This window comes from Zingiber officinale, chromosome 1B, assembly GCF_018446385.1.
Source record: "Zingiber officinale cultivar Zhangliang chromosome 1B, Zo_v1.1, whole genome shotgun sequence".
Classification (NCBI taxonomy): Eukaryota; Viridiplantae; Streptophyta; class Magnoliopsida; order Zingiberales; family Zingiberaceae; genus Zingiber; species Zingiber officinale.
Window position 1 is genome coordinate 39,740,484 of NC_055986.1, and position 26,908 is coordinate 39,767,391.

Here is a 26,908-nt window from a genome sequence, read left to right on the forward strand (position 1 = left end):
TCTAAGGCTAGGTTATATTAACTTGAGTAGGATTCATTGGTAGCCGATGAACTTTTGGGTTCATTGGTAGTGGAAATCTTTCCAACCTGTGAGTCTTACTTGGAAGAAAAAATAACCAAGAAGCTTTTAAGTTTAAGGGGTATGGAGTCAAAGATATATTGAAATTGGTTCATTCTGATTTGTGTGATCCTATGACTATCCAGACAAGAGGTAGTATTGAATATTTCGTCTATTTTATAGACAACTATTCAAGATACAAATAAATTTACTTAATGTACCGCAAGACTAAGTACTTTGATTAGTTCAAATAGTACAAGGTTGATGCGGAGAAATGTTAAAGTAAAAGTCACTATGGTTAGAACATAGTGGCAAGTACCTCTTGGGAGAATTTAGGAGTCACTTATCAGAAGTAGGGATTCAATTCCAACTAACTGCACCTGGTACACCCCAACAGAATGGTGTAGAAAAAGGAAGGTATAGGACTCTTATGGAAATAAGTAGATTGATGAGTTATTTAGAATATTACCAAAATCATTTTTAGGATATACTCTGAAAACGGAAGTGAATATAGTACCTTCCAAAGTCAGAACTCTCTACTCATATAGAATTGCTGAATAGGCGTAAGCCTATTTCGAAGCATATTCGGATTCGAGTAGTCCAGCACATATGCTGAAGAGAGACAATGATAAATTGGACAGGAATTCACTTATTTGTGGGTTATCCTAGAGAAATGAAAGTAGGTTTATAGTCTTAAAAATCAGAAGGGCATTGTTAGCATCAATGACCGATTTTTAGAAAAGGACTATGTAATAAACCACGTGCCCATAAGAAAATTTGTTCTTAAGAAAATAATAAAAGACATGTCTAATCTAGTACCAATTGTACAAGATGAGATACCACAAGGAAACTGCAACACGTATCACAAATGATACACAATTGCAAAAAGTGCCTTGTCGTAGTGGGAGGGTTGTTAGGCAACCTAAAAAGATTTATGTTTTGGGAGAGTTTTTGGACTCGATCCCTAGAGGACATGAACCTGATCTCCGGACATATGACGAAGCACTCCAAGATAAAGATGCAATATCTTGGCAAAGAGTAATGAATAACAGAATATATGTATTCTAATAAAATCTGGAAGCTTGTAGAACCACCAAATGGTGTAAAAACCTTTGGGTATAAAAAGGTCTATAATAGGAAAAGAGGGATAGACAGGAAGGTAGAAACTTTCAAAGCAAGGCTAGATGAAAAAGGAAACTTTTTCACTAATAGCCATGCTTAAGTCTATCCGAATACTTTTATCTATTTGGTAAGTGGATGTCAAGACAACATTCCTTAATGGAAGTCTTGAAGAAAGCATCCATATAAAGCAACCAGAAGGGTTCATTGCAAAGGGCTAAGAGTATCTTGTGTGCAAGCTCAATCAGTCTATGGACTGATGCAAAGCTTCAAGGTCTTGGAACATCCAGTTTATCAAAGTAATCCAGACCTGTGGATTTATTTAGTAACCGGATAAGTCTTGTGTATACAAAAAGTGTGATGGAAACGTGGTGGTATTTCTTGTACTATACGTAGATAACATTTTTGGTAGTTGGAAACAATATCAAAATGTTGTCAGAAGTAAGGGTATGGTTGTCCAAACAATTCAATATGAACGACTTGGGAGAATGTATATATTCTTGGGATTAAAGTAATAAGGGATCGCAAGAAAAGAAAATTTTATTTATCCCAAGTTTCATATATCGAAAAAAATCCTTGCTAGTTTTAAGCGTGCAAAACTCCAAGAAAGGTTTCTCACCTTTTTAGCATGGAGTAACTTTATCTAAAGAAATGTCTCCGTAGACATCAAAGGAGATAAAGGACATGAAGGCAATTCCTTATGCTTCGGCTGTGGGAAGCCTAATGTATGCAATGCTGTGTACGAGACTGGATATCTATTTTGTCGTGGGCATAGTTAGTAAAGCAACTCTGGACAAGGACATTGATCTGCGGTAAAGCATATATTGAAGTACCTTAGAGGCACTAGAGATTATATGCTAGCTTATAATGCAGATAATTTGTTCCCTGTGGGTTGCATGGATTTTAACATCCAATCGGAAAGGGACAATAGTAAGTCAACCTCGGGGTTTTGTGTTTACTTTAGGAGGTAAAGTCATAACTATGGAAGAGTGATAAGCATAGGTGTTTTTCTGGACTCTACCATAGAAATTTAGTATATGGCAAGCCTCTGAGGCAGCCATAAAAGCTGAATGACTCAATAACCTCAAGATAGACTTAGATATGATTTCTAGTTTGCCCAAAGATTATTACAATTTATTGTAATGATATTGGTGTAGTAACAAACTCGAAGAAACCATAAGTCTATAAGACAGGTAAACACAATAGAGCGCAAGTACCACCCAATACGAGAAATCGTATAAACGAGGAGAAGTTGTTGCTGCCTAGATTACATTAGATGATGACCTATAGATCTTTTCACTAAGGCCTTTAAAGCAAGAGCTTTTGATGAGCATGTTGAAGAGTTGGGAATCAGATGTATGGCAGCAGATATAGCAACTTAGTCTTTTAGTATAAGTGGGAGATTGTTAGGATGTATACTAAAAGCCTAGCTTTTGGTATAAACATTTATCTAGAAATAAGAATCACAATGGTCAAATGTCTACATGTAATTGTTCAATTAATTTATATTGTAGATAACATGGTGTGTGGTGTCACACACAGAAGATCATGTTATCAGTACCTTATAAATTATAAACAGTAGCTCACGACCATGATGGAAAGGAACAAACCATTGGAAGGTCGTAGTGTAATTAGGTGTTAGTTTATCTTAACTATATAATTACACTAGTACACTAAGAGTGTATTGATTAGGACCATTAGAGGTCGTTTCTTTTATACTGACTTTATAAAGGAACAAATACCTCAGTTATTATGGAAGTGTGTGCTCTTAATCTTAATATAATAACAAGCACATATATTTGATATTTATTTCTTTAATTTATCAATGGGTGAGATTTAGTTCGATGAATCAATAAGCCCGATAAGTTGGGAAATGATATCACTTATAGTGTGTGTTGTTGATTATAGAAGGAAACTGTGTCCTAGTAATCTAGGTTGAGAATGTCCCCAAGAGGAGCTCATAAGGATTGTCATGTTAAACCCTGCAGGTGGACTTAGTCCGACATGACGATGAAGTTGAGTGGTACTACTCTTGGAGCTAGATATTAATTAAGTGAGTTGTCAGTAACTTACTTAATTAGTGGACATTTGTTATCTTAAACACAGGGAGACTAACACACTCATAATAAGAAGGAGCCCAAAATGTAATTTGGGATTGGTGCGGTAGTTCAATAATAGTTCTCTAGTGGAATGAATTATTATTGATAAAATTAAGTTGTGTGTTCGGGGCGAACACGGGATGCTTAATTTTATCGGGAGACCAAAACTAATTCTTCCTCTCGGTCCCTATCGTAGTCTCTATATATAAAGTCTTGTATTCATCTAAGCTCATCTTTTAGTCCATGTTGTTGGCGTTGCTATCCAAGGATGCTTCATGTTGTTGTGATCAATGTGAACAACAAAATCATGATTGATGGCTGTGAGATGTTGTGTGCTTAAACAAGAACAGCAACTCATGTTTACTTGCTTCAACGTTTTGTTTGCTGATGTGTCAACGTGATTAAGTTTTGAATAAACTTGCCAATGTTGATGTAAGAAGTTTTGAGAAACTTGCCAAACAATGATGTGTCAACGTGAGATGTTTTTAAACTTGCCGAACGTTGATCACGTGAGAAGCTTGGTTTTGTTTGTCAATTGAGTCAACGTGAGAAGCTTGCCAATTGCCAACGTGATCACATGGAATTAAGAGGAAAGAAATTTTAATTAAAATATTTCTTTTTGTGGAGTGATGTTTTTAAAAGAGGAAGTTTTAATTTTGGTGAAAACTTTCCTTATTTGTAAATCATCCACATATTTAAAAGAAAGATTTTAATTTATAAAAATTTCTTTTTATAAACCACCATGAAGGGAAAAATTATTGGAAAATTTTTTAAATTTCCTAAAGCAAATTAGGAAGTTTTAATTCTTGTGTGAATTAAAATTTCCTTGATTATGAGAAAAGGTGGCCGGCCATTATTATTGAGAAAAGAAAATTGTTTTAATTAAAATAATTTTTCTTTTTCATGGCAAAGGAATTAAGGAAATTTTTATTAAATTTTCCTTATTTGCCAAGACCAAGGATTATAAAAAAGGGGGTAGAGGAGCCTTCAAGGGGAAGAACTCTATTCTATTTTCTCCCTCTTTTCTTCTTTGGGTGTGGCCGGCTCTTTCTTTCCTCTCCTCTCCTTTGTGTGGCCGAAACCTTCTCATGGTAGAGATAGCTTTGGTGGCCGGATCTAAGAAGGAGTAGAAGGAGAGAAAAGAAGCCTCTTTTCTAGCATCCCTTGGAGCATGGTGGTGGTGGCCGAACTTCTTCATCCTAGGAGAAGTTTTGATGGCCGAAACTTGTAAGAAAGAAGAAGGTGCTTGGTGGTTCTCATCTCGGAAGATCGTTGCCCACACAACGTCCGAGGTTAGAAGAGGAATACGATAGAAGATCAAGAGGTCTTTCTAAAAGGTATAACTAGTAATTTTTGTTTCCGCATCATACTAGTTATTTTTGGAAATAATACTAAATACAAGAGGCATACGATTCTAGAGTTTCGAATTTGTTTTCGATATAGTGTTCTTTTGTTTTTCTTTCCCTTGTGATTTGATTGTTCTTTTCGGTTAACCTAAAGTTATTTTAGGAAATTAAATATTAGCTTTCTATAAAAGGTTTTGTCTAGTCGGTGGTGGTTGCTCCCATATCCAAGAAGGCCATGTGCCTCGCCACGTCAGTACTGGGAACCAATTATGGAAATTAATATTTAATGGAATTAATAACTTAAGGTGACTTGGGTCGAACGTGTTAAGTTCCGCAGGAGATCCAAGTCAAAACCTAAAAGAACAAATAGATTAAGTTTTGGATCAAACGTGTTAAGTTCCGCAGGCGATCCAAAATTTAATTTAAAAGAACACATGGTAGCTAGGAAAAGGTTCAGACCTTTGTACAAAATTTTTGTACAGTGGAACCTCTAGGTTTTCTGAGTAGCAACCAACAACATTGGCTCCGATAATGTCCCCTTCGCTTGCATTGGAAGCACACCACGTGCTCCTTGCCCTTGCGTATCGGGACTCCGGCTTCCTTGATCTTTGGCGCCGGTGGAGTCTTCCTAACCCTCTTTGGACATTTACTCTTGTAATGTCCAAATTCCCTACACTCAAAGCATAATATATGCAATTTATTTGAAATTGAAATGCTTGAGTTACCTAGGGTTGAGGATGGATGAATGCTCTCTTCTTCATCCCTTCCGGAGATAGAAGCTTCTTCTTCTTGCTCCGATCTTGAAGAAGAACTCACCTCCTCTTCTTCCTTAGATGTTGAGTGGCCCTCGACTTCTAATTCCATGCCTCCATGAAGTGAACTCCTTGGCTCACTTGACTCCTCTTCATGGCTTGAAGTGGAGTTCCCATCATGGAACTTAGCCAAGTTGTTCCACAACTCCTTGGCATTGTTGTATCCACCTATCCTACACAAAACATCATTAGGTAAAGAAAATTCAAAAATTTTCAATACCTCATCGTTGACTAGGGATTGGTGGACTTGTTCCTTGGTCCACTTCTTCTTCTCTAGGGTTTCTCCTTTCTTGTCCATCGGAGGCTTGAAACCTAATTGAACACAACTCCAATTTTCAAGGTTAGTCATAAGAAAATATTTCATTCTTACCTTCCAAAACGCGAAGTCGTCGCGATCGTAGAAAGGTGGAATGGTGATGTCTTCTCCGAGTTGATCCATCTCTAGCTTGTGCTCCCTCGGGTGTTAATCCGGCGAAGAGCGACCTCGCTCTGATACCACTTGTTAGGACCGATGGTCGCGGCTAGAGAGGGGGGGTGTGAATAGCCGACCCCAAATTCTCGTTTCTTTCTACAAACTAGGGTTAGCGCAGCGGAAAATAAAACACTAGAAACGAAAATAAGGAAGAGCAAACCTCAACGCGATGATGTAACGAGATTCGGAGATGAAACTCCTACTCCTCGGCGTGTCTGTAAGGTGGACGAAGCCTATCAATCCGTCGGTGGATGAGTCCCCGGAGAACCGGCTAATGTAACACTCCTTCTGGGTGGAGAAATCTCGCCATAATACTTTCTTGCAACAGCAAGATCAGAATGTATAAGAAAATACAAGAAGAAGCAACAATATGAATGTAAAAACAAACACGCTTGCCTTCTTGTCGACTGGATGAAGCAGCAACTTCACGGGAATCCAACCACAGCACCAACTGTCCAGTTGAAGTCCCAGCCGAGGGAAGCTCACGCGAAGCTTCAGCGAAGAAGAGCTCAACAAAGCTCGAGCAGAACTACTTCAGCAGTCAGTAGAAAGAAGAGGAAGAAGAGAGAACAGAGACTAGTACCTCTCGATCCTTTTATTACCTCTGATATCCAGAGCAAACCTGCGAACCTGAAGGCGAAAAGACCAGAACACAGAAGCCCGAAATAGCCTAGCCGTTGAGTCACAACGGCTAGGGCTGGACCGATCAAGCTCCACCCTGATCGGTCCAGAGTGCTGCTGATCGGTCATGGGGACCGATCAGGCTCTATTCTGATCGGTCCCCAGACCGATCAGAACGCTTACAGAAGTCTCTGTGCGTACCCTGATCGGTCCCGGGGACCGATCAGAGCTCCCTCTGATCGGTCCAGGGACCGATCATCACCCTTTTCTCCCGAACTTCTTGCCTTCTGATCGTTGTTTCCTGATCGGTCTGCAGACCGATCACTGTGTGGTTACTGATCGGTCACCAGACCGATCCAGATACCCAGTGTATCACTGGATCGATCCACTGATCGATCCAGAGCTTGGTTTTTGCCCAAACCAAGTCCCAAGCCTTTCAAACCAACATCCGGTCAACCTTGACCTGTTGGTACATTATGCTTAGCATCCGGTCACTCCCTTGACCTGCTAAGACTCCCCACCAAGTGTCCGATCAATCCCTTTGACCCACTTGGACTTTTCTCTTCGTGTCAAGTATCCGGTCACTCCCTTGACCTACTTAACCTTCTCAACACCAGATGCCCGATCACCCTTGATCCATCTGGATTTTCCCTTGCCCGGCTTCACTCACCAGGACTTTCACCTAGCTTCACTCACTAGGGTTTTCACCTGCCTTCACTCACCAGGACTTTCCAACTGCCTGGCTTCACTCACTAGGACTTTCCAAACTGTCTGGCTTCACTCACCAGGACTTTCCAACTGCCTGGCTTCACTCACCAGGACTTTTCACATCCGGTCCAGAGAACGAGCTACCGAGCCCTCTCTGACCACAGTCCGGAGAACGAGCTACGGAGCCCTCTCCGACTTCCACTTCCAGTCCAGAGAACGAGCTACCGAGCCCTCTCTGACCTAGTCCGGAGAACGAGCTACCGAGCCCTCTCCGACTTCCACTTGCCAAGTTTCCATACTTGGACTTTTCCCATGCCAAGCTCCCTGCTTGGACTTTTCCCATGCCAAGCTCCCTGCTTGGACTTTTCCCGTGCCAAGCTCCCTGCTTGGACTTTTCCGAGTCAGGTCAACTCACCTCGGGTCAACCAGGTCAACCTTGACCTAAGGTTGCACCAACAATCTCCCATCACAATACAACTCTTTTGTTCTTGTCAAACATCAAAATACAACTCGAGTCAGGTCAACTCGAGTCGGGTCAACCAGGTCAACCTTGACCTAAGGTTGCACCAACACCTAGGACCTAAGGTTACCACCCCTTAGGATTTTTCCTTTGCCTAACCGCAGCTAGGACTTTCCTGAAACACTTATTCAACACGTTAGATCACCACAAACCTTAACTTTGAATCCTTTGCCATTATCAAAACTCAGGTTCGATCATCGGATACTCCCCGCACCAACAATCTCCCCCTTTTTGATTATGGCAATCGAAATTCAAAGTTAAGTAATAATATGCAGTAAGATGTAAAGAAAAACATGGCATTACAAACTCCCCCTTAATATAACCTCCCCTTTGGATTTATTGTTCTCTTTTGAATTTCTCTACTCTCCCCCTTTGCCATATATCAAAAATAAGCTAGTTTTGAAAAAAGACTTAACTTTTCAAGACAAAACTTAGCAGAGTTTGTTTGAAAAAACTTAGGTACGAGGCAAAAAAAAAGAAAAGCAACATCTTAGAATTGGTTTTAATAGCAACATTTTTGAAAATTTGCTAAGGAAAATATTTTAAGAAAAACTTTAAACCATTGATTTTGCTTGAGGAGATTTTTCTTTGTGCTATGTTAAATAAGAATTCAACTCATTTTAACTTAGTGAATTTTGAGGAGTTTCCAAAATAAAAAAGTTTTCAATCAACTTCAGAAATTTTCCGATTTCAAAAATTTTCTAGCTTAAAAAAAATTTCAAGGGAAAATTTTCAATTTAAAGAAGTTAATTGCAGCTTAAAGAGTTTTCAAAAAGAATTTCAACTTTTCGAAAAATTTTCAACTTAAATAATTTTCTAACAAAGTTCCAAAAAGAATTTTCAAATAGAAGAGACTTGAAAGTTTTAAGTTTGAAAAAGTTTTAAGTTTGAAAAGCTGCTTAAGAGAAATGAATTTCAAAGACACTTAAGGCAAAGGAGAAGCGTTAACTTTAGTGTTTAATAGTTTACAAATTTTGTTTCAGAAAGGTATCAGAGCCCTAAGGTCCAAGCATGAGTCAAGATTTGGTTTTGATCAGGTATCAGAGCCCTTAAGTACAAGCATGCTTAAACTTTAATATTGCCTCTAGAGAACATCTTGCCAATAATTTAACTAAGTTTAGTTAGAAAAAACTTAATTAAGTACTTAGCTTTGAAAACATTTAGCTTATAGAGGAGTTATAATTTGAAGGTCAGGTCATAAATAATTTTAATTTTAAAGCTAAAAAAATAGCTTGAATTTTCGAAGATATGCCAAAACTAGTTTTTAATTTTGAGGTCAAAAAATTTTTTAAAGAAAAACTAATTTTAAAACCGACTCAAAATCACTCCCCCTTAATTAATGCCTTAATAAATTTTTTAGTTCAGGAGTTCAAGCAGGAGAGGTCAAAAAATTATTTTCCTAATTTTCCATCTCACTCATTCTAGATTAACAAGCATGTTTAGCATATAAGTGAGTGTGAGATGGAGTTTACTTTAATTTACAACATTGAAAATATCAGTTAGAATTCCAAATAGGTGACCATTATTTTGAAAAAAAAATTAATTGAGTTTATAATTTTAAAGAATTTAATAACTTCTGAAAAGGGTTTTGAAATTAATTTTTCAGAGGATATTTCAAATGATTTTTCAAATAATTTTTGAAATTAATTTTTCAGAGGATATTTCAAATGATTTTTCAAATAATTTTTGAAATTAATTTTTTTCAAGGGATTTCTCAAATGATTTTTCAAAAGATTTTGAAATGATCATTTTTCAAATTAAGTTTTAAAATAATTTTGAAATGATTTTGAAAAGATTTTTCAAATAATTTTGGAGTGAAGTTTTAAAAGATTTTGAACTGATTTTGAAAAGATTTCTCAAATAAATTTTAAAAGAATTTTAAAATTAAGTTTTAAAGAATTTGAAATGATTTCTCAAATAAATTTTTAAAAGAATTTTAAAAGATTTTGAAATGATTTTGAAAAGATTTTTCAAATAATTTTGAAAAGAATTTTAAATAAGTTTTAAAGATTTTGAAATAATTTTGAAAAGAATTTTAAATAAGTTTTAAAGATCTTGAAATGATTTTTCAAATAATTTTTAAAAGAATTTTAAATAAGTTTTAAAGATTTTGAAATGATTTTGAAAATGATTTTTAAAAGATTTTTAAATATGTTTTAAAAGATTTTGAAATGATTTTTCAAATAATTTTTAAAAGAATTTTAAATAAGTTTTAAAAGATTTTTAAATAAGTTTTAAAAGATTTTGAAATGATTTTGAAAATGATTTTTAAAAGATTTTTAAATAAGTTTTAAAAGATTTTGAAATGATTTTGAAAATGATTTTTAAAAGATTTTTAAATAAGTTTTAAAAGATTTTTGAAATAATTTTGAAATTCAGTTTAAAATAATTTTGAAATAATTTTGAAATAATTTTGAAATTGAGTTTAAAAGATTTTTAAAATAATTTTGAAATTGAGTTTAAAATATTTTTAATAATTTTGAAATAATTTTGAAAAGAATTTTATATAAATTTTAAAGATTTTGAAATGACTTTGATTTAAGTCAATTTTAGTTTTAATTTTCTAGTCATCTCACCTGATCTAAATTTTCAATCAGGGAACCCTATAATTGTTGTGAGATGAACTATGGTTGAATTTTAGGGTCTTGGTTTAACTTTTGTGTTAGATTCAGGTTTAGCTTTGGGTTCAACAAATAAGCATTCTTTGAATAAACTTCTGGGCTATGGTGAGTCACAAGGAACTCATTAAAGTAACCATGCCTTCGAGGTTTCCAAATAATCCTACCCATTGAGCTTAATTCTAAACCTTGGTCTAACTAGTTAGGATCCATTTAAGGGTAGCTTCGGTCAGTTCCACTTGGCCAAATGCACCAGGTCGAAGCCATATCTTCCTAGACATGCGATGCCCAAGCTTCCCTAACGTACTATCATCCAAAAACTTCACCAGTACTGTGGGTTAAGTTAAACCTAGCCCGTTTTGATCTTAACCTTAATTACCCTTCCGGGTAATCTACTCTTGGTTACCCATTTCGGGTAGATTAAGTTCGGTTACCCTGTCGGGTAAATAGATTTCGGAGTTGCCAGCTATTCTGGACCCTCCTTCTATTTGATTAATAATTAATTTCGAATTTGAATTTTTAATTTTTAATTTAATTTTGAATTTTTAATTGAATTTTGAATTTTGAATTTAATTTTGAATTTTAATTTGAATTATGTTCTTAATATTGTTTTTCTATTAGCTCCCCCTGGATCATAGCCTCGATATGGTCTATCAAGGTAATAGACTTGATCCTTGGGGACCCAATAGTGACCATTTCCAACTTGATTAACCAAGTTGGATTTTGGCACCCATGCTTGGACAATTTTTCTATTATTTCTATTAACTAGCGATAAATATGATTTGTATTTTGTTTTAGTTTTAAATCCAAGTCCAGTTCTGTTGTAAACGGCTCGCTGTTTTCCAAGAATCAGATCCAGATTCTTGGAGCCCAAGGTGAACCGTTCCAACGTGTCCTTGAGTTCTTTAATTTGAGCTTTCAAATTGGAATTCTCTTCCTCAAGTTGTTGGACTTGAGTTGAACTTCCAGTTTGAACTGACTCAGTTAAAGAGCTCGAGTCAGTCGCTTCCTTAAGGGATGTTACCTCCTTTTGGAGCGACTTAACCCGGACGTTGGATTTAGCCAACTCTTTTACTAAGTAAGGTAATAATTCATGCAAGTTATCTAATTGAAATTCTGCGAGTAGTGAACTTACAGTGGGTTTTGGTCCTTCAGAAACGAATGCGGATTCGTGGCTTCGATCAGACTCAGTCTCGGATTCGCTCTCGGTTTCTGACTCATACTCGGACTCAGTTTCTGCCACGGTTGCTTGTACTGGTAGAGCGAGGAAGCTCGTCGGTTCTTCTTCGTCGGACCCGGATTCATCTGATGACTCGGACCATGTTGCCTTCAGTGCTTTCTTCGTCTTGCTTGTTCTTGCAAATAACGCAACACCTTCCTCGGCCGGAATAGTATTAGTCTGCTCAAATAATTTATTTATTAAAACATGCTTACCTATTTTCGTATCAAGAATACCTTCGTGTAGCTCAATCAGATTCTCCCACAGCTCCTTAGCGCTTGAAAATGGGCCGGCACGATTCAGCTCCTTATTCGTTAAACCACACTGAAGTGTATACATTGCTTTTGTGTTTGCTTCTACCCTTTTGATAAGGTTTGCGTCCCAGTTCTCGTACGGTAGTGGCTTGCCGGCGCTGTCAGTTGGCAGTTGAAGCCCGGTTTTGACGATCATCCAGACTTCAAGGTGAATCTGGAGATACGCCTCTATCCGACCCTTCCAATCTTCGAAATCATCTCCGGAAAAGAGCGGTGGGCGAGCAGTGTTGTAACCTTCTTGATGGGCCATTTTTAGAAAGACAATCTTGCAAAATAAACACAATAAAACTTGTTCCAAGACTTAGTCTTGGATTAGTAGTGCGGGAGAGAAAAAATAGTAATTCAGGAATTTTGAGAAAAAATAATAAAATATTATTAAAATATTATTAAAAAATATTACTACAAATTTTTTAGAACGCAATATTTCGCTAATTCCAACCAATGGTGAAAAGATGAAAATTAATTTTTCAAAAACAGTTTTGGAGGGAAAAAACGAAAGGCGTAAGGTTTTATTTTTAACCTATACAAACGACAAAGCCATGAAAAATGCTTGAATGGTGGTTGCACCAGTTCAAAGCGACCCCGCTCTGATACCAATTGATGGATCGAAAGCGCTAGAGGGGGGGTGAATAGCGCTCGTGGCTATTTCGTTTTTCGAATATCGGAATCGTAAAAACTTGAGTAATGCAGCGGAATAAAAGCAGACACAGAGAACACGGAGAATTTACTTCGTTCGGAGCCTTGGACGACTCCTACTCGAAGGCCCGCAATCCTTGATCGCTTCCGGTGGGCAACAACTATAAGTTCGTTAAAAATATTACAGACTAATTACAATTCAAAGCAGTAAAAAGATTATACCGACAACAAAAGACTAAATCTGAAGCTCCGGGTTGTCGGAGTGTCGTTGCAGCACTTTCTGGATCGAGTCGTTAGCAGCTTGTCACAAGGAGATTGCTTAGAAGGTTGTTGTTCTTGAAGCTGCACCTCAACCCTCCTTTTATATGAGGTTCCGGGCGCCTGGGACCTTTTCGGGCGCTTGGAGTGTGACGTGGCCAGCCAACCAGGTTGCTCCACGTGGCGAAGTCGCGCAGGGGATAAAGTTTGGTCCCGGGCGCCCGGGCCTGTTCCGGGCGCCCGGACCTCCGAGCGCTCGGATCCATTCCGGGCGCCCGGACCCCTTTTTCCAGCAGGTTCCTCACCTGCAAAACAAGGTTAGTCCGAGCAAAATACCCTGCAAGACAGTGTTAGAATCTGATAAAACATAGTAAGGAATAACTGACAGTCTTTGGACTGTCCGAGTCTGACTTCGAATTCCCTATCGGAAACCCTAGGTCGACCCGACGCCTACTGTTCCCTCTACGGGGAACGCGTCCTCACCTACTCCCCTCAGGAGAGATTACCTGATGTCAGTCCGGTCCTCCAGATCGACTGGACTTTCTGCCTAGGGTTACCACCCCTAGGACCTAGGGTTACCGCCCCCTAGGATTTTTCTCCACCTAGGGTTACCACCGCCTATGACCTAAGGTTGCCGCCCCTTAGGGTTTTCCCTCACCTAGGGTTACCGCCCCCTAGGACCTAAGGTTGCCGCCCCTTAGGGTTTTCCCTCACCTAGGGTTACCGCCCCCTAGGACCTAAGGTTATCACCCCTTAGGATTTTCCCTTTGCCTAACCGCAGCTAGGACTTTCCTGAAACACTTATTCAACACGTTAGATCACCACAAACCTTAACTTTGAATCCTTTGCCATTATCAAAACTCAGGTTCGATCGTCGGATGCTCCCCGCACCAACAAATTATTCCTGATAATTGTATCATTGTTCCAAGGATACTGCCAAAGGTAAGAGGTTGATAGAGATTAATTGTTGGGCAGATAGAAGATCCAAGATTAATTGTTGTTGGAGATAGAAGATCCAAGATTAATTGTTGTTGGAGATAGAAGATCCAAGATTTGTTGGGCAGATTAATTGTTAAAGATATCCACATTTTGAATAATTATTCTAAAACATTATATTATTATTATTATTATTTATTATGATCTCAATGATGATGAGTGATTGGTGAAAGGCGACACTATGACTAGCTTGGATTCCAAACTAAGAGGTATAGTTTGGTGCACTTTGTTTTTTTTTTCAATAAGTGGAAGGTGGTAGAGCCCATCATGTTGTTCACTATCCAAATTAAGCATATAATTGAGTCATTTCTCAGTTTTTTTTTTTTTTTCATTTTGCTCCTCCACCTAAATTCAATAGATAAGTGATTTTTTTTAATAATCTATATTCAGTTCTTTAAACTGATTATTCTTGGAGGTGATCAATTTGATTCTATAAAAAATTTTATTGATCATTAAGATAAATTGAAAAATACTCATATTTGTCCATTCAGAACGGCTAATGTCCTTAAATTTATCATTCTACTAAAGAAAAATATCTTATAATATGTCATATTTGAGACTTAAATCATAGATGTTTGATTGACTATTGAAGTATTTGGTCGGTGTACTATTGTTCCAGATGCATAATCAAGTGACCTAGAAATGCTGGAGAGAAAGTGATGAATGGACAACCATTAATAAAAATTAGTGCTATGATTGGGTATAAAAGAAAATGAGTTAGATTATGTTCTTACTTTATGGAATATACTTTATGGAATAGTGAAATAGATATGGCTGAAAAGCTTTATAGGTTGTGTGGTATGGGACCGAAAACCCCTATTTAGTTATGTGCTAAGCTTGGCTTGGGTGGAGCCATGTAGGTCAATGAATATAATTAAAAAATAAATAAATATAAAAATATTTCATACGATGAGTATTATGGGACATGATTAACTCGACAAGGGTATTTAATGCCATCTTATTAAATAATTTGTTTAATCATTGAGATACTGATGAAATTGAAGATAATAGAAATAGCCGACCAACATTATATTCATCCTAATGGACGTAGTGGAGTTGATATTCAAGTGAAGAGTTACTATAAGATTCTCTCACCTAAGAGACCACTTGGCCGATCAAAGTATCTTAGTGATTTATTTTTTTTTTCACTATAGTTGGGACGATCTTATACCTTCAAGTGGGGATTGTTGGATGGCATGATTATAACAATATTTATAACAATTTAGACTTCTTTCTTTTCTTTTAAAATAAAAATGTTAAACTTACTCTTCCAAAGGTTTTAATTCCTGTAACTTTAAATATTTTTGGCCATATTAATTTTTTATGTTATATTTAAAGAACATTAGGACATTGTAATCTTGATTTTTAAGAACAATATTATTATAATGTTGATTTTCAAAAATAACTATTGTATTTTAAAAATTAACATCACCTTATTTTTTTTATAGCACCGCAGTGATGAAAATAATAAAAATAATAAATAAATATATTTTTAAGAAATTTAAAAGTTACATATATTTTTCAAAAAATTGATCAATTTCAAGTGTGTCCAATACTCACTTTTCCAACTATTTTAGGTTGGTCGCATACAAGGCGACGTGTGGGAAAATAGCGCAGTCCACGGAGATCTGTAGCATAATAAGAAACGACCATCCCGATGGGTACCGTACACATGCGAAGACTACTGAACGACGTGGCCATCCAAGTTTCCAATAGAACTATGCCACGTCGCCCTCGAAATGCATTCTGGCTGGTTCAACCAGCCCAGACTTATGATTCCTTTTCCGACAGAGCCGCGCAAGTTAGCACACGCGCCTGATCCGCGCTATCGCGTCCGTCCGGCACCGCCTCCCGCCGCTGCGTGGACTTTGAAACGGTAGAACCGACTCGCGCTCCCACGTGCGCCATCACGGCGCGCATTATCCGTCAACCCTTCTAAATTCTGATATTTTTTGGAAAATTTGCAGTTTACACCTAAAATATTTTATTTTTAAACCAAAAGAAAATTATTATATTGGAAAAATTAAAATAACACTTTTTAAATAAAAAACAATAATACCTCTTATATTTTTTTTATTTCAAAAGTACTTGTATTTCAATTATTCAATTATAATCACAATTTCAATAATCTACAATAAAATTATTTCAACTTAATCATATTATAAATATTATAATAAACCTTGGGGAACTAAATGTTGAAGGCGATAGTGAAGCTTTTAAAGCTGAGCAATTCTGTAAATAGATAAACCTTGGGGGGCTAAATGTGATTTACAAATTAAATTTTCAATTGTTTCTCCTACACCGCCTTTACCCTCCTCTTTAAGGCGCTTCTCCGGCGGTCGTCTCCTCCGCCACTCACTGCCCATTCCTCCTCCTTCCTTCCGATGCATAGGTATTGAGATCGTGGCTCTAATAATCATCGATAAACTTTGTTTATCGATCTGCCTTTTGGTGATTCCCCGATCGGTCGGCGAGGGTTTTCTTTTTTCATCGAGTCCTGGAGACGGCGAAAGATGCCGCGAGCATCAGCTCGTGATTCCCGTGAGCGCACCCGTGAGAATGCCTCATCGGCTGCTCCTTGGCCTGCGTAGCCCGTGCCTCTCAGATATTTCCCCCGCCGACCCCCTTCCTTTGCTTGATCGTATCAGCCGCTGTCGAGTGGCGTCTGGTGGCCTGTATCCGGAGGAGTTTCGGGCAGGCCTCGATGAGGATCAACGACCCTTACTCCGCCCCCAGGGCGGTGGCGGCTTGATGCCGACGCCGGAGATGCTTGGCGACCAGGACCGAAGAGTGCTCCTTCCGCTGCAGCGGTTGCCCAGCGTTGGAGGAAGCAGCAGCTTTGTCGGGAGCGTGTTCACGGTGGATGGGAACGTTCTTTCGGGGACGACGGCTACCTTGGAGGGGACGGACAGCCTGTTGGAGGTGGTGGAAGGGTGCAGGGATGCGCTTAGGGAGCGGAATTGGGTGCAGAGGGCGCGGGAGAGCTACTATCTGCAGTCGTCCCTCGCGGCTAGGCTCACCTCGCAAGCGTTCTTGGCCGGCCAGCCGCTCCTCTTGCCTGAGAACTTTCAGGAGACTTGCAGTGAATCGTCAGACTCGGAGACAGTGTCGTATCGCCTCTGGGTGGGTTTCTCTCTTAATGATACACACTGCTCCTTAAAGCTTAGTAATATAGGACTGTCGTATCGCCTATGGGTGCGTTCTTCCATTAATAACGATCGCAGCTTTTTGAATGGAAAGTTTAAATTGGGCTTCTTGTTTGTTGCCAAGGAAGAAAAATTACTACAGGGCCAGGAAGAGAGAATCCGTTTTAACCTTTTTAAATTGGTTACTTTCCTATTAAATTTAAATTAACTTCACTTTCTAAGTACTGAATTCATAGGTTTTCTCATTTTATACTACGTATAGAAATCACCTTTGTAGTTACTTCTCTTTTAATTGCCAATAAATTTTCTCTTCATTGTTTTGCGAGCATATCTTCTGTTCTTCCACTCATCTTGCACCTCCATCTCATGTTCTCACACTGTAAATCTAAATTTCTTCCAGACTGTCTTGTTCTATCTTCTTCAGTACTTGTCTTCCGCCTTTCTTTTATATTTGGAATGTATTAAAGCATAATTAATTTTCATGTGTAGCAAGAAGCTATGTGATACATCTGTAAGTCTTTACGTATTTGATGTCCTGTGGGATGTGGTTCTTATAAATCTTTGTCCTTGTAATGGTGATGTTGATATCCATCATTAGTGTAATTGTATTTTTCAGGACAAGCTCACTAAAATTCTTTTGTGCAGGTCAATGGTTGCTTGTCATATTCAGATAAGATAACAGATGGATTCTATAACATTTTGGGAATGGATCCCCACTTATGGGCAATGTGCAATGAACCAGAGGTTGGACGAAGGTTACCCACATTGATGGCGCTAAACACAGTTGATCCAAATGATTCTTCGATGGAAGCCATCCTTGTTGATAAATATGCTGACCCTAATCTTTCACAGCTTGAAGATAGAGCTTTGGAATATTCCTGTGCATTGGGATTTACTTTAGAGCTTGTCGAGAAGCTTGCTAAACTTGTTTCTGATTTTATGGGATATGCCTGTGATTATTCTTGCCCAAATTATTAGGAACTTTATGTTGGCTATTGAATCTGAATATTTCTTATGGGAATTTGAAGGGGTGCATTCAAAACAGAGCGAGGAAATCTTTATCGATTGTGGAAATCATATAGCAAAGAACTTAGGAAACGGAAAGGATGTGTTGTCATTCCCATTGGTAACCTGTCTGTAGGACTCTGTAGGCATCGGGCTATTCTTTTCAAGGTAATTTTGTTCCTTCTCTTAACTAAGTGGTCAGACATGATCAATTCACTATGAACATCAAATCTCAATGGACTTTCCTTTTCTTCTGTATTCTTAGTCTGCTCATGGTATCAACAAGAATTTTGATTGTCCAAGATAAAAATGTGGTCATATACTTCCTTAATATTCTCATGATATCAGCAAAAGTTTGCTCAATTCTGGCAACTATCAGTATACGGACTCCCTTTTTGGTCTAGATAGTCAATTGTTGAAGTTCATTTCCTCTTAGTTAGAAAATAAAGCATTTTCTCATTCTGAAAGCATGGGATTAATGGATTCATAATCAGAAAATAATGCAAAAAAATTGTATTATGTTTTTTAAAAAGTTCAATAGAACCTTACTGAAAGTTCATTTTATAAACGTTACTATAAACATTTTTTTTGTAGCTGGATATCAACAAAAAAATTGTATTATGTTTTATAAACCTTACTGAACAGTTTAATGCAAACTTGATTATGTGCCCATACATGATATACTTTTTCATCTACAATTTTATCAGTTGTACCTTATTAGTTATTGCTTCTATTTTTTATGCAGGAATTGGCTGATTACTTACGCATCCCATATCGTATAGCTCGTGGTTGTAAATACTGTTCTTCTGCACTTCCATCTTCCTGTTTGGTGAAAGTTGAGGATGCCAAAAAGTCACTTAGGTTGGTTTTTAGATATATCTTTTATCCGTGATCATTTGTACTACTCATCTCTTATGTACAAAAGAAAGGCATTTTTTATGTTGGAAATTTTTGAAGGTGCTGAATGTAGATTCTGGTTAATCTCAAGATGCTAATTGTGCCTCTGTATCTTGTATTAATTTTCAGCTCATGTCCTTGTCCATAAAGAATCCTTAATTGTTCCAAAGGAATTCCTCTATGACTCAAGACGTGCCACTTCTTTATCTTTTATGCTTCACGACTGACCTTGATCTTTTGCCTTCCTTTAAAACTTTTTGTTTCCAATGTGAAGTTTCATGTTTATTTAGCTTTGAATGGCAAACAAGTATGTGATGTTGGTTCAATAATTTGTTGTTGGAGGAACCAACACATTGACTATATGCAGTATTTGTCAGATTATCAAGATTCTACAAGCATGCATTTGATCAATGTTTATGCATGTATAACAACTATGGAGTATTGGTGTTTACAACATAAGGTGCCATTTCAAAATTGAATAAAATTCCAATATTTTTGTCTCTTTGTTTTCCAACTGTTATTTCTCTAATATTCAACTTGTAAAAAATAAAATAAAATCCATGTCCTTCCCTGGTTATCATTTTACAAAGAAATTATTAGTTTGATCTTTATTTAGTTGATGTACTTGATGCTGAAGTTCTTGCAATGTGAAAAATGGAGTTGATCTTGTAATGGGAAGTATGATGATATATTTTTTTTTTTAATGGAGAAACAAGAATCAAGACCTGCGTTTAATTGAGATTTTCACTTTTCGGATGGATGGTCAGAACTCCACTTGTTTTTCTTAATCTTTTGGTGGTGATTTGTCATTGAAATATTATATGGACAAAGAACTTTCATTTGTTAACATTAGTGATTTTTCTCTTTATTTCACTGTGGAATTAGTGGGATGAATTAGTATCTTTAGTGATGATATATGGACATATGATAATTCTTTATCCTTCATTCACATTATTTGTTTCTAATTTAACAGGGAGTATGTGGTAGATTTAGTTGGGGAACCAGGAAAAGTATGTAAACCAGATTCATCAATTAATGGGCATTTGCTTTCATCACTGCCCTCCCCGTTCCAAGTTCCACATATGCATGGTTTCAAGAACTCATATACTGAGATGCCTTCGAATCAGATGTTCAATGAAGTGCAAACAGGTACGTTTGTTGGAAATTCTCACTATGCAGCTTGTTCTTCTCTGCCTACTCCACAAATTTTCTTAAAGACACGCTGCAAATAAAATTGGTCATTATTTTCATTCTACTTCAAAAAGATTTCATTTTATTTACCAGTATAAGGCTATCTCATATTTTATATGGGTACTGTCTTCTTGCATGTTTTAGATTTTATGCTAGTTTAATTATTGTATCCTATTTTTTCAAAAATTAAAGAAAAGTATAATTTTCTCTTGCTTTTCAAAGTTAAAGGTTTTGTAATTCTCTCACAATTGTTTGGTGGAAATATGAGCCTTTGGCTGGAGCACAACAAATTTCTGCATGCACATTGAAAATCTTAGGGTTACCTCGAGTTCTAGGAAATGGAAGTATACTTAAGCTAGCTTTTCAAACAAGATGGCTAGTTGTTATTGCTGCTGACATCCTCATCTTAATCTAATACAATTCTGCATGCATCATCTTTAGTCAGCTTGTAATCCTTTTCATGATAATTTATTAATTTTTTCACTTACGGCAGTTTTTCAAATGAGATGACTAATTACTGCTGCTGACCCCCTCATCTTAATCTAATACAGTTCTGCATGCATTATCTTAAATTAAGTTGTAATCCTTACATGATAACTTATTTATTTACTTTTCTCATTGTAGTATTCTCAATACTGAAGTACATTACACATTCATATATATAGTAAAGAGAGAGAATATTAGGCTTTTGCTAATATCAAAATACTTGTCAGTTGGAGTACTGAAATCAACTGTTAAGGTTAACAACTACTTTTCATTCACGAATTTGAGTTGTATGGTCCTAGTCCTGTGTAATATCTTATTCATTGGTTAAAGCAGTCATTATATTTGTACTGAATCAGGAGTCAGTAATGCTGCTTCAAACATATCTATACAAGAAATTTATGCTACAGATGGACAAAGAGATTTTAGAGGAGCTCATATCGAAGATATGAGTCATATGACTATGAAAAACTATTATGTCCCTTCTGAAATGGAAGCCTCCAAACAATTCAATTTGAAGGTAACTGATAGCATGGCTGAGAAAACGGGGAATTCTACAATAGCACGCAGATATCTGAATCTGGAGCCTTCACTTGCTATGGATTGGCTTGAGATATCATGGGATGAGTTGGACATTAAGGAGCAGATTGGGGCTGGTATTTTTCTATTGGAAAATTTTTATAGAGAAACTATTTTTCTATTCCTCAAGAATTATGTATATGAGTCATCATAGTTTTATGCTTCTCATGAACATTGTTTTCAGGTTCATTTGGAACTGTCTTTCGTGCTGAATGGCATGGATCGGTAAGTTCACTTTGCATTTCTGAAATGTAAATTTCTTAATATGTTAGTCATATGTTGATGAACGTGTACCTTTAAAAAAAATAATCAGACACAAAACATACTGCCTTGAAAGTTTTATGTAATGTGTCTACTTCCTAGATGGCTTACTATATAAAGCATAAAGTAAAACTAAATAAAATACTCGAGAGCAACTATGTGTAGCTTTAGTAGACGATATAAAATAAAAACAAAATATTCAAGGGTAATTTGTGTAGCTCTAGTAGTTATAAAATTAAAATGCTTGAGAGCAATTATATGTAGCTTTGGTAGATGACAAAATGAGAAACAATTGGTCGAAGTGGCATGGATATGTTTCTAGTTAGAAGTTGGTACTTAGAAGAGCTAACTACTCAATTAGATTCGAGTGGAAGGTGTCAGGGTAGAGGGTTTCCCATGAAAAGTTTAGTTGATATGATATAATGTAATTAATTGATTTAAATACTACTAGTAATATCTCCTTGGATAGAGCTGAATAGAAGGATAAAATCTGTGTACCTGACGCTAAATAGTTTGGACAACTTGCATGGCATAAGGAACTTTCAATATTTAGATTATTGCATGTATAGAGGTGTGTCCAAGGAGTCAAGTGCTGATCCATGTTATTGTGCAACTCATTCTTATATTGAGTGTCCATATTGTCAGTCTTATTAGTCTCAGTCCATATTTATTTCTCATTGTTGGTATGTTTGTATAACAAATTCTATTCTGATTTGGGTAATATATTGAGTCTACCTGCTTCATAGCAGTCCTTGCACTGCACCTATTGAAAGTAGAACCCTTTTTAGTGACTGAAAACTTAGAACTTGAGCACCATATATGTAAGCTTTCTTTAGCAAAACGGCTCATGTGTAGCTATATGCAGCGATGGTTGTATACAGAACTTAAATCATGAAATTTTGATACATGGCAACCAGTGGCTGGGGATTTCAAGTTCGCAGTTAGGCGCTTGTTAAGTTACTTGGTATGTTTTGCACTATGCAATATAGGAACAAAACAGTGACAACTCAACCATGCTGTATTATTCTACTCCCAATTTTAACTTAACCATTAAAATATCTGGTGAGATATCAGAGAGTCTGAAAGACAAATAGGATTTAAATTAAGCATACTGAGAAGATTTACTCTTAGCAACTGAAGTCATGTCATGATAATACCATTTTGAAGAAGATACTGATCGAAACTATTATGCCAAGTTTTTCTTAATGTATAAGTCTATTATCTGCTGCAGGATGTTGCAGTGAAGGTTCTTGCAGATCAAGATTTTCACAATGATCAATTGAAGGAGTTTCTCAGGGAGGTGAGTAAATTGTGTGTAAAGATTATAAATTGTACTGTGTTGTTGTTAGATTTATCAAGTAATAGAATTTCAATCATCCTGAACATGCTAAGATAGAAGTGATACCCTCCAACAACTCACAGGAAAGTATAAGATGTTGATAGTTTAGTTTAGTTTTTTTTTAATTAACAACTGTTGTAATCATTTTGGAGGATCATGTCAATTTAAACAAATAACATGGAAAGTGTGTTCACAAATTCCACTTCTTGTTATCTAAAAAAGGATCTAAATTATTGTTTCACCTTCCATTGCCAACATAGGGTACTCATTTTAAAAAAAAAAAAAGCTCATAATGTACATTTTAAGCTCCATTTGCCTTCAAAGTTTTGTTTTAAGGAAAACATATATACCCAATCAGAAAAATACTGCATCCTAAAATAATATGATATGGACCTGCTCTATGTAGGTTCATCAGAATACAAGTTCTGGCCATCTTATGCCGGGAATCAAGTCTTTATGATTGCATCATAAGGCTTATAAAAGTCTTCAATATTTAGTGTTTTTTTTGTCTGTTTGACATAAATTTCATAATCCTTCAAATGGGTGTCTATTTTTTCTCATGACTGCAGGTTGCCATAATGAAAAGAGTCTGCCATCCTAATGTTGTACTTTTCATGGGAGCTGTCACAAAGCATCCACATTTATCAATTGTTACAGAGTATTTGCCAAGGTATCCCTGTAACACATCTTGTTATTAAAAGGAACAAAGTCATTATCTCAGTTAATATTTGCATCTTAAAATGAATGTCTGAAAACAGGGGTTCCCTGTACCGTCTTATACATAGAGCAGCTCCAGGAGAAATTTTGGACAGGAGGCGTCGGTTGCAAATTGCACTTGATGTGGTTTGTGCCGTTTGCTCATTGTTTAGTGTTCATTTAATTCAAAGCCAGCACTAGTGGCATGACCCATACAAATTGTAGGCCAAAGGTATCAACTATCTTCATTGTCTAAATCCACCAATTGTCCATTGGGATCTAAAGTCTCCTAATCTTTTGGTAGACAAGAATTGGTCAGTGAAGGTATATTGTGGTTCTTCAAGCTTTGCTTGGTTGTTGGATATTTTTTCATTTGAAACCGTCTTTACAATGCATATCCATTGCTCTAATCTTCATAGGTTTGTGATTTTGGATTATCGCGATTCAAGGCAAACACTTTCATATCATCAAAATCTGTTGCAGGCACAGTAAGCAGTTATTTTCCTTTGATTAATCAGTCATTAATATTTTTTATTTAATTTGAGTCAAATTTTATGGTCTTTGATATTGATAAATACCTAAACCCTTACAAAATTGTGTAGCTATCCATGTTAGGAACACGCTTTGAAATTTCAGATAATTTTAATCAGAATTAGTTGAATTGGATTGGGATGGAGAAGGACTGATGTGTTCATTGTCTATAAATGGAAACCCTATGGGAGATTGAAATAGAAGCTAGGAGAACCAGAAGATTTGAAGAAATTGCATAAAGATATGTAAATTTTGCTGGAAGTTGGATGCAATGCAATGAATTCAGTTAGATCAAGCTGACTTTATCAAAAAATGAAAACAGTCATCTAGCCAACTTCTCATTTTCACCATTTCCAGCTTGGATCCTACAGAACACCCTCTAGACAAAGGCAATTGAAGAAGAGAAGAGAAGGGATATTGAAGTGGTGGAGGAGATATAGCTGGTATCGTTACTGCTATTGTTTGATTGTTGGAATTTTTATGGTCTCAAATGTTCTTACAAGACATCCCATCTTACAGTAAATGTGATGTTCGTGAAAGATAAAAAGAAGGATTTATGGTGTAGTTGGTGTAAGGGACATTGAAGTGGCGGAGAAGATGTAGCTGGTACCGTTACTGCTATTGGTTGATTGTTGGAATTTTTATGATCTCAATTGTTTTTACAAGACGTCCCATCTTATTACAGCAAATGCCATGTTTGTGAAAGATAGAAAGCAGGATTTAGGTTGTAGTTGGTTTAACCACGACATACTCTTGTTTGTGAGAAAGGCAAAGGATGGGATTTAGGACTGAACAAAATACATAAACTACAAAATATATTATTGGTTTGTCACAGTTTACTCACATGGTTTCTAGTTACAAAGTAATGATTTCAGCAGCACTTTGTCCACTTATGACTGTCAGTTCGTTGGCAGAAAACCTACCTAGGATCTTCAACTGGGTCATGCCAGATTCGACATGTTCTTTGGCTTTGTATTTTGGTTTAAGTACACTGAGAAAACACATCATCTAGAGCGATCCCTTTTTCATACTACGATTTCAGTTGGCACGATGGTTTTTGTCATTTTACAGCCTGAATGGATGGCGCCAGAGTTTCTCCGAGGAGAACCATCAAATGAAAAGAGTGATGTTTACAGCTTTGGGGTGATCTTATGGGAACTTTTGTCAATGAAACAACCTTGGCGAGGCCTTAGCCCTGCACAGGTAGTTAACATCTATTGTTCTTAGTTTCAGCTATTCTAACCTACTGAATATTATTGTTGCATTTCTTCTCAAGCCACTCATACACAGACACATCCATCAATAATTTGTATTTACTTTTACTAACTGGCAATATGGTTGGAAATTTAATGTTCTAATCTTCAGGTTGTTGGAGCAGTTGCCTTTCAGAATAGAAGATTGCCAATCCCTCAAGATACTTGTCCCGTCTTAGCAGCGCTAATGGAATCATGTTGGGATGAGTAAGTGGTGTTCCTCTTATGCTTTTATGAGCTTCCATCCCATTATTATTTGCGCAAGTGAATATCTTCCAAATTCTTCAAATTTGTTGAGTGGGCAAAATAGATTGAAATTGATTCCTAGGAACAAAAAATGAGATAGGAACTTGTATTCTTTGAAGAAGGATGATAGCAACCATCTTTACAATAATTAAATTTTCTTCTGATCAATAGGAAAAATCTGTCAGTTAGATCTCTAGCTTAGGTCTTTCTTCTAACCGCTTGAAGAATTGAACAGAACAAGATTAGATATTTGCAATAAGTTTTCCTTGAAATGAAGTGAGGAATTAACTACGAAGGATGATAGGAAATACAATAATATTCTTATGAACCGAACATACCGTAAATCTATGCATTGGGTGTGTGAATAGTATATTTCAAACCTATGCCTACTAAGTACTAACTCGTTCTGATTATCACACAAATTAGTCTTCTTTGTGTGGTTTAGTGACTATGAGCTCTGGGTTATACATGCATTATGGATTTCGCTTAAACCGTCATCACCTAATCACAAAAGGGGTTGGCGATTACATTCTCTAAGTGCTTGATCATTTTGGCAGTGATGCTTTATTCTCATGCAGTGATCCCAGGCGGCGTCCGCCCTTCTCCAGTATCGTTGATACCTTGAAGAAGCTGCTGAAATCACCTTCTCCAGCATCATCGTTACATTGAAGTTGTTGATGAAAGCTGCTTGAACGGCACAAGTATCCTCTTTACTGTTTGATTGTAGTTTCATCCAAAATTATTTTCTTGAGTTTTTTTTTAACCCAAAATGTGAAGAACAAGTGGGGCAGGCTACTCAAGCTAGAGCTGGAACAAAGCTGAGAATGCTACAAGAAAGGTGGCTGTTTTGAAGCTACCACTGGAAGGCGCCAATGCTTGTTCAAAGCTTTTGGAAGAATTGTTTTTAAGTTCTAACAATTCAGCAATCAGACCTCAAAACCTTTTATACACTTAGATGAAATAGTTATTATTAGCTTCGATTTAAGTATTTTATGCTAGTGTAAGAGCTAATAAGTTTTCTAGTTGAATGACCTTCGTGATCATTTGAGCAATTGCAGTTGAGCCTTCTATCGTCGTTGATTTGGTTGGTTCATGAGCATGTACGATCGATATCGAAGAAACAAATCGATCAAGCGTTAGAATATTAGATGAAGATGGGTTCTTGGTCATCACACTCTTGATGATTTGGTTTACACTCATAGTTTGGGTAGTAGTTTTGATTGCAAATTTAGTTTTGAGTTTTGAGTATTGAGTGTGAGATAATTCCTATAATTTACGAATAATAAATAGCAAAAATTGCATTTCGCAAGTCATTTTCTTTTATTTATTGCTAATTATTTGTATATGTTTGTTGAAGAAAATGAATTATGTAGCTATTGCTTTCGGTGGTAGCAAAATTAGAAAAAATCTTTTATTTTAAAATGCAGATTTATCTGATCTAGTGAGATAGACTTGAATTATTGAATTCAAGGAGGTGGAATTGAAA

At 36.6% G+C, this 26,908-nt stretch overlaps 1 protein-coding gene across 1 annotated transcript; it reads left to right on the forward strand.

The window, feature by feature from the left end:
• The first annotated feature begins 16,094 nt into the window (after positions 1-16,094).
• LOC122055350 (serine/threonine-protein kinase CTR1-like) lies at positions 16,095-26,465 on the forward strand. The gene is made up of 16 exons (XM_042616739.1): positions 16,095-16,918; positions 17,587-17,885; positions 17,970-18,114; positions 18,692-18,807; positions 19,817-19,992; positions 20,877-21,173; positions 21,281-21,321; positions 22,589-22,657; positions 23,266-23,366; positions 23,455-23,539; positions 23,618-23,716; positions 23,812-23,880; positions 24,995-25,126; positions 25,289-25,383; positions 26,001-26,123; positions 26,200-26,465. Exons 1-15 carry the CDS (start codon positions 16,355-16,357, stop codon positions 26,089-26,091), a joined length of 2,379 nt encoding a protein of 792 aa, XP_042472673.1. The 5' UTR covers positions 16,095-16,354; the 3' UTR covers positions 26,092-26,123; positions 26,200-26,465.
• Positions 26,466-26,908: the final 443 nt, after the last annotated feature.

What these genes read in the sequence shown, in the direction of transcription:
- LOC122055350 (XM_042616739.1), top strand. Translation starts at nt 16,355, where the DNA reads ATGCCTCATCGGCTGCTCCTTGGCCTGCGTAGCCCGTGCCTCTCAGAT. An exon ending in GTGCTGAATGGCATGGATCG is followed by an intron (nt 21,322 to 22,588) that starts GTAAGTTCACTT and finishes TATCTGCTGCAG; the next exon opens with GATGTTGCAGTGAAGGTTCT. An exon ending in ATGGAATCATGTTGGGATGA is followed by an intron (nt 25,384 to 26,000) that starts GTAAGTGGTGTT and finishes ATTCTCATGCAG; the next exon opens with TGATCCCAGGCGGCGTCCGC.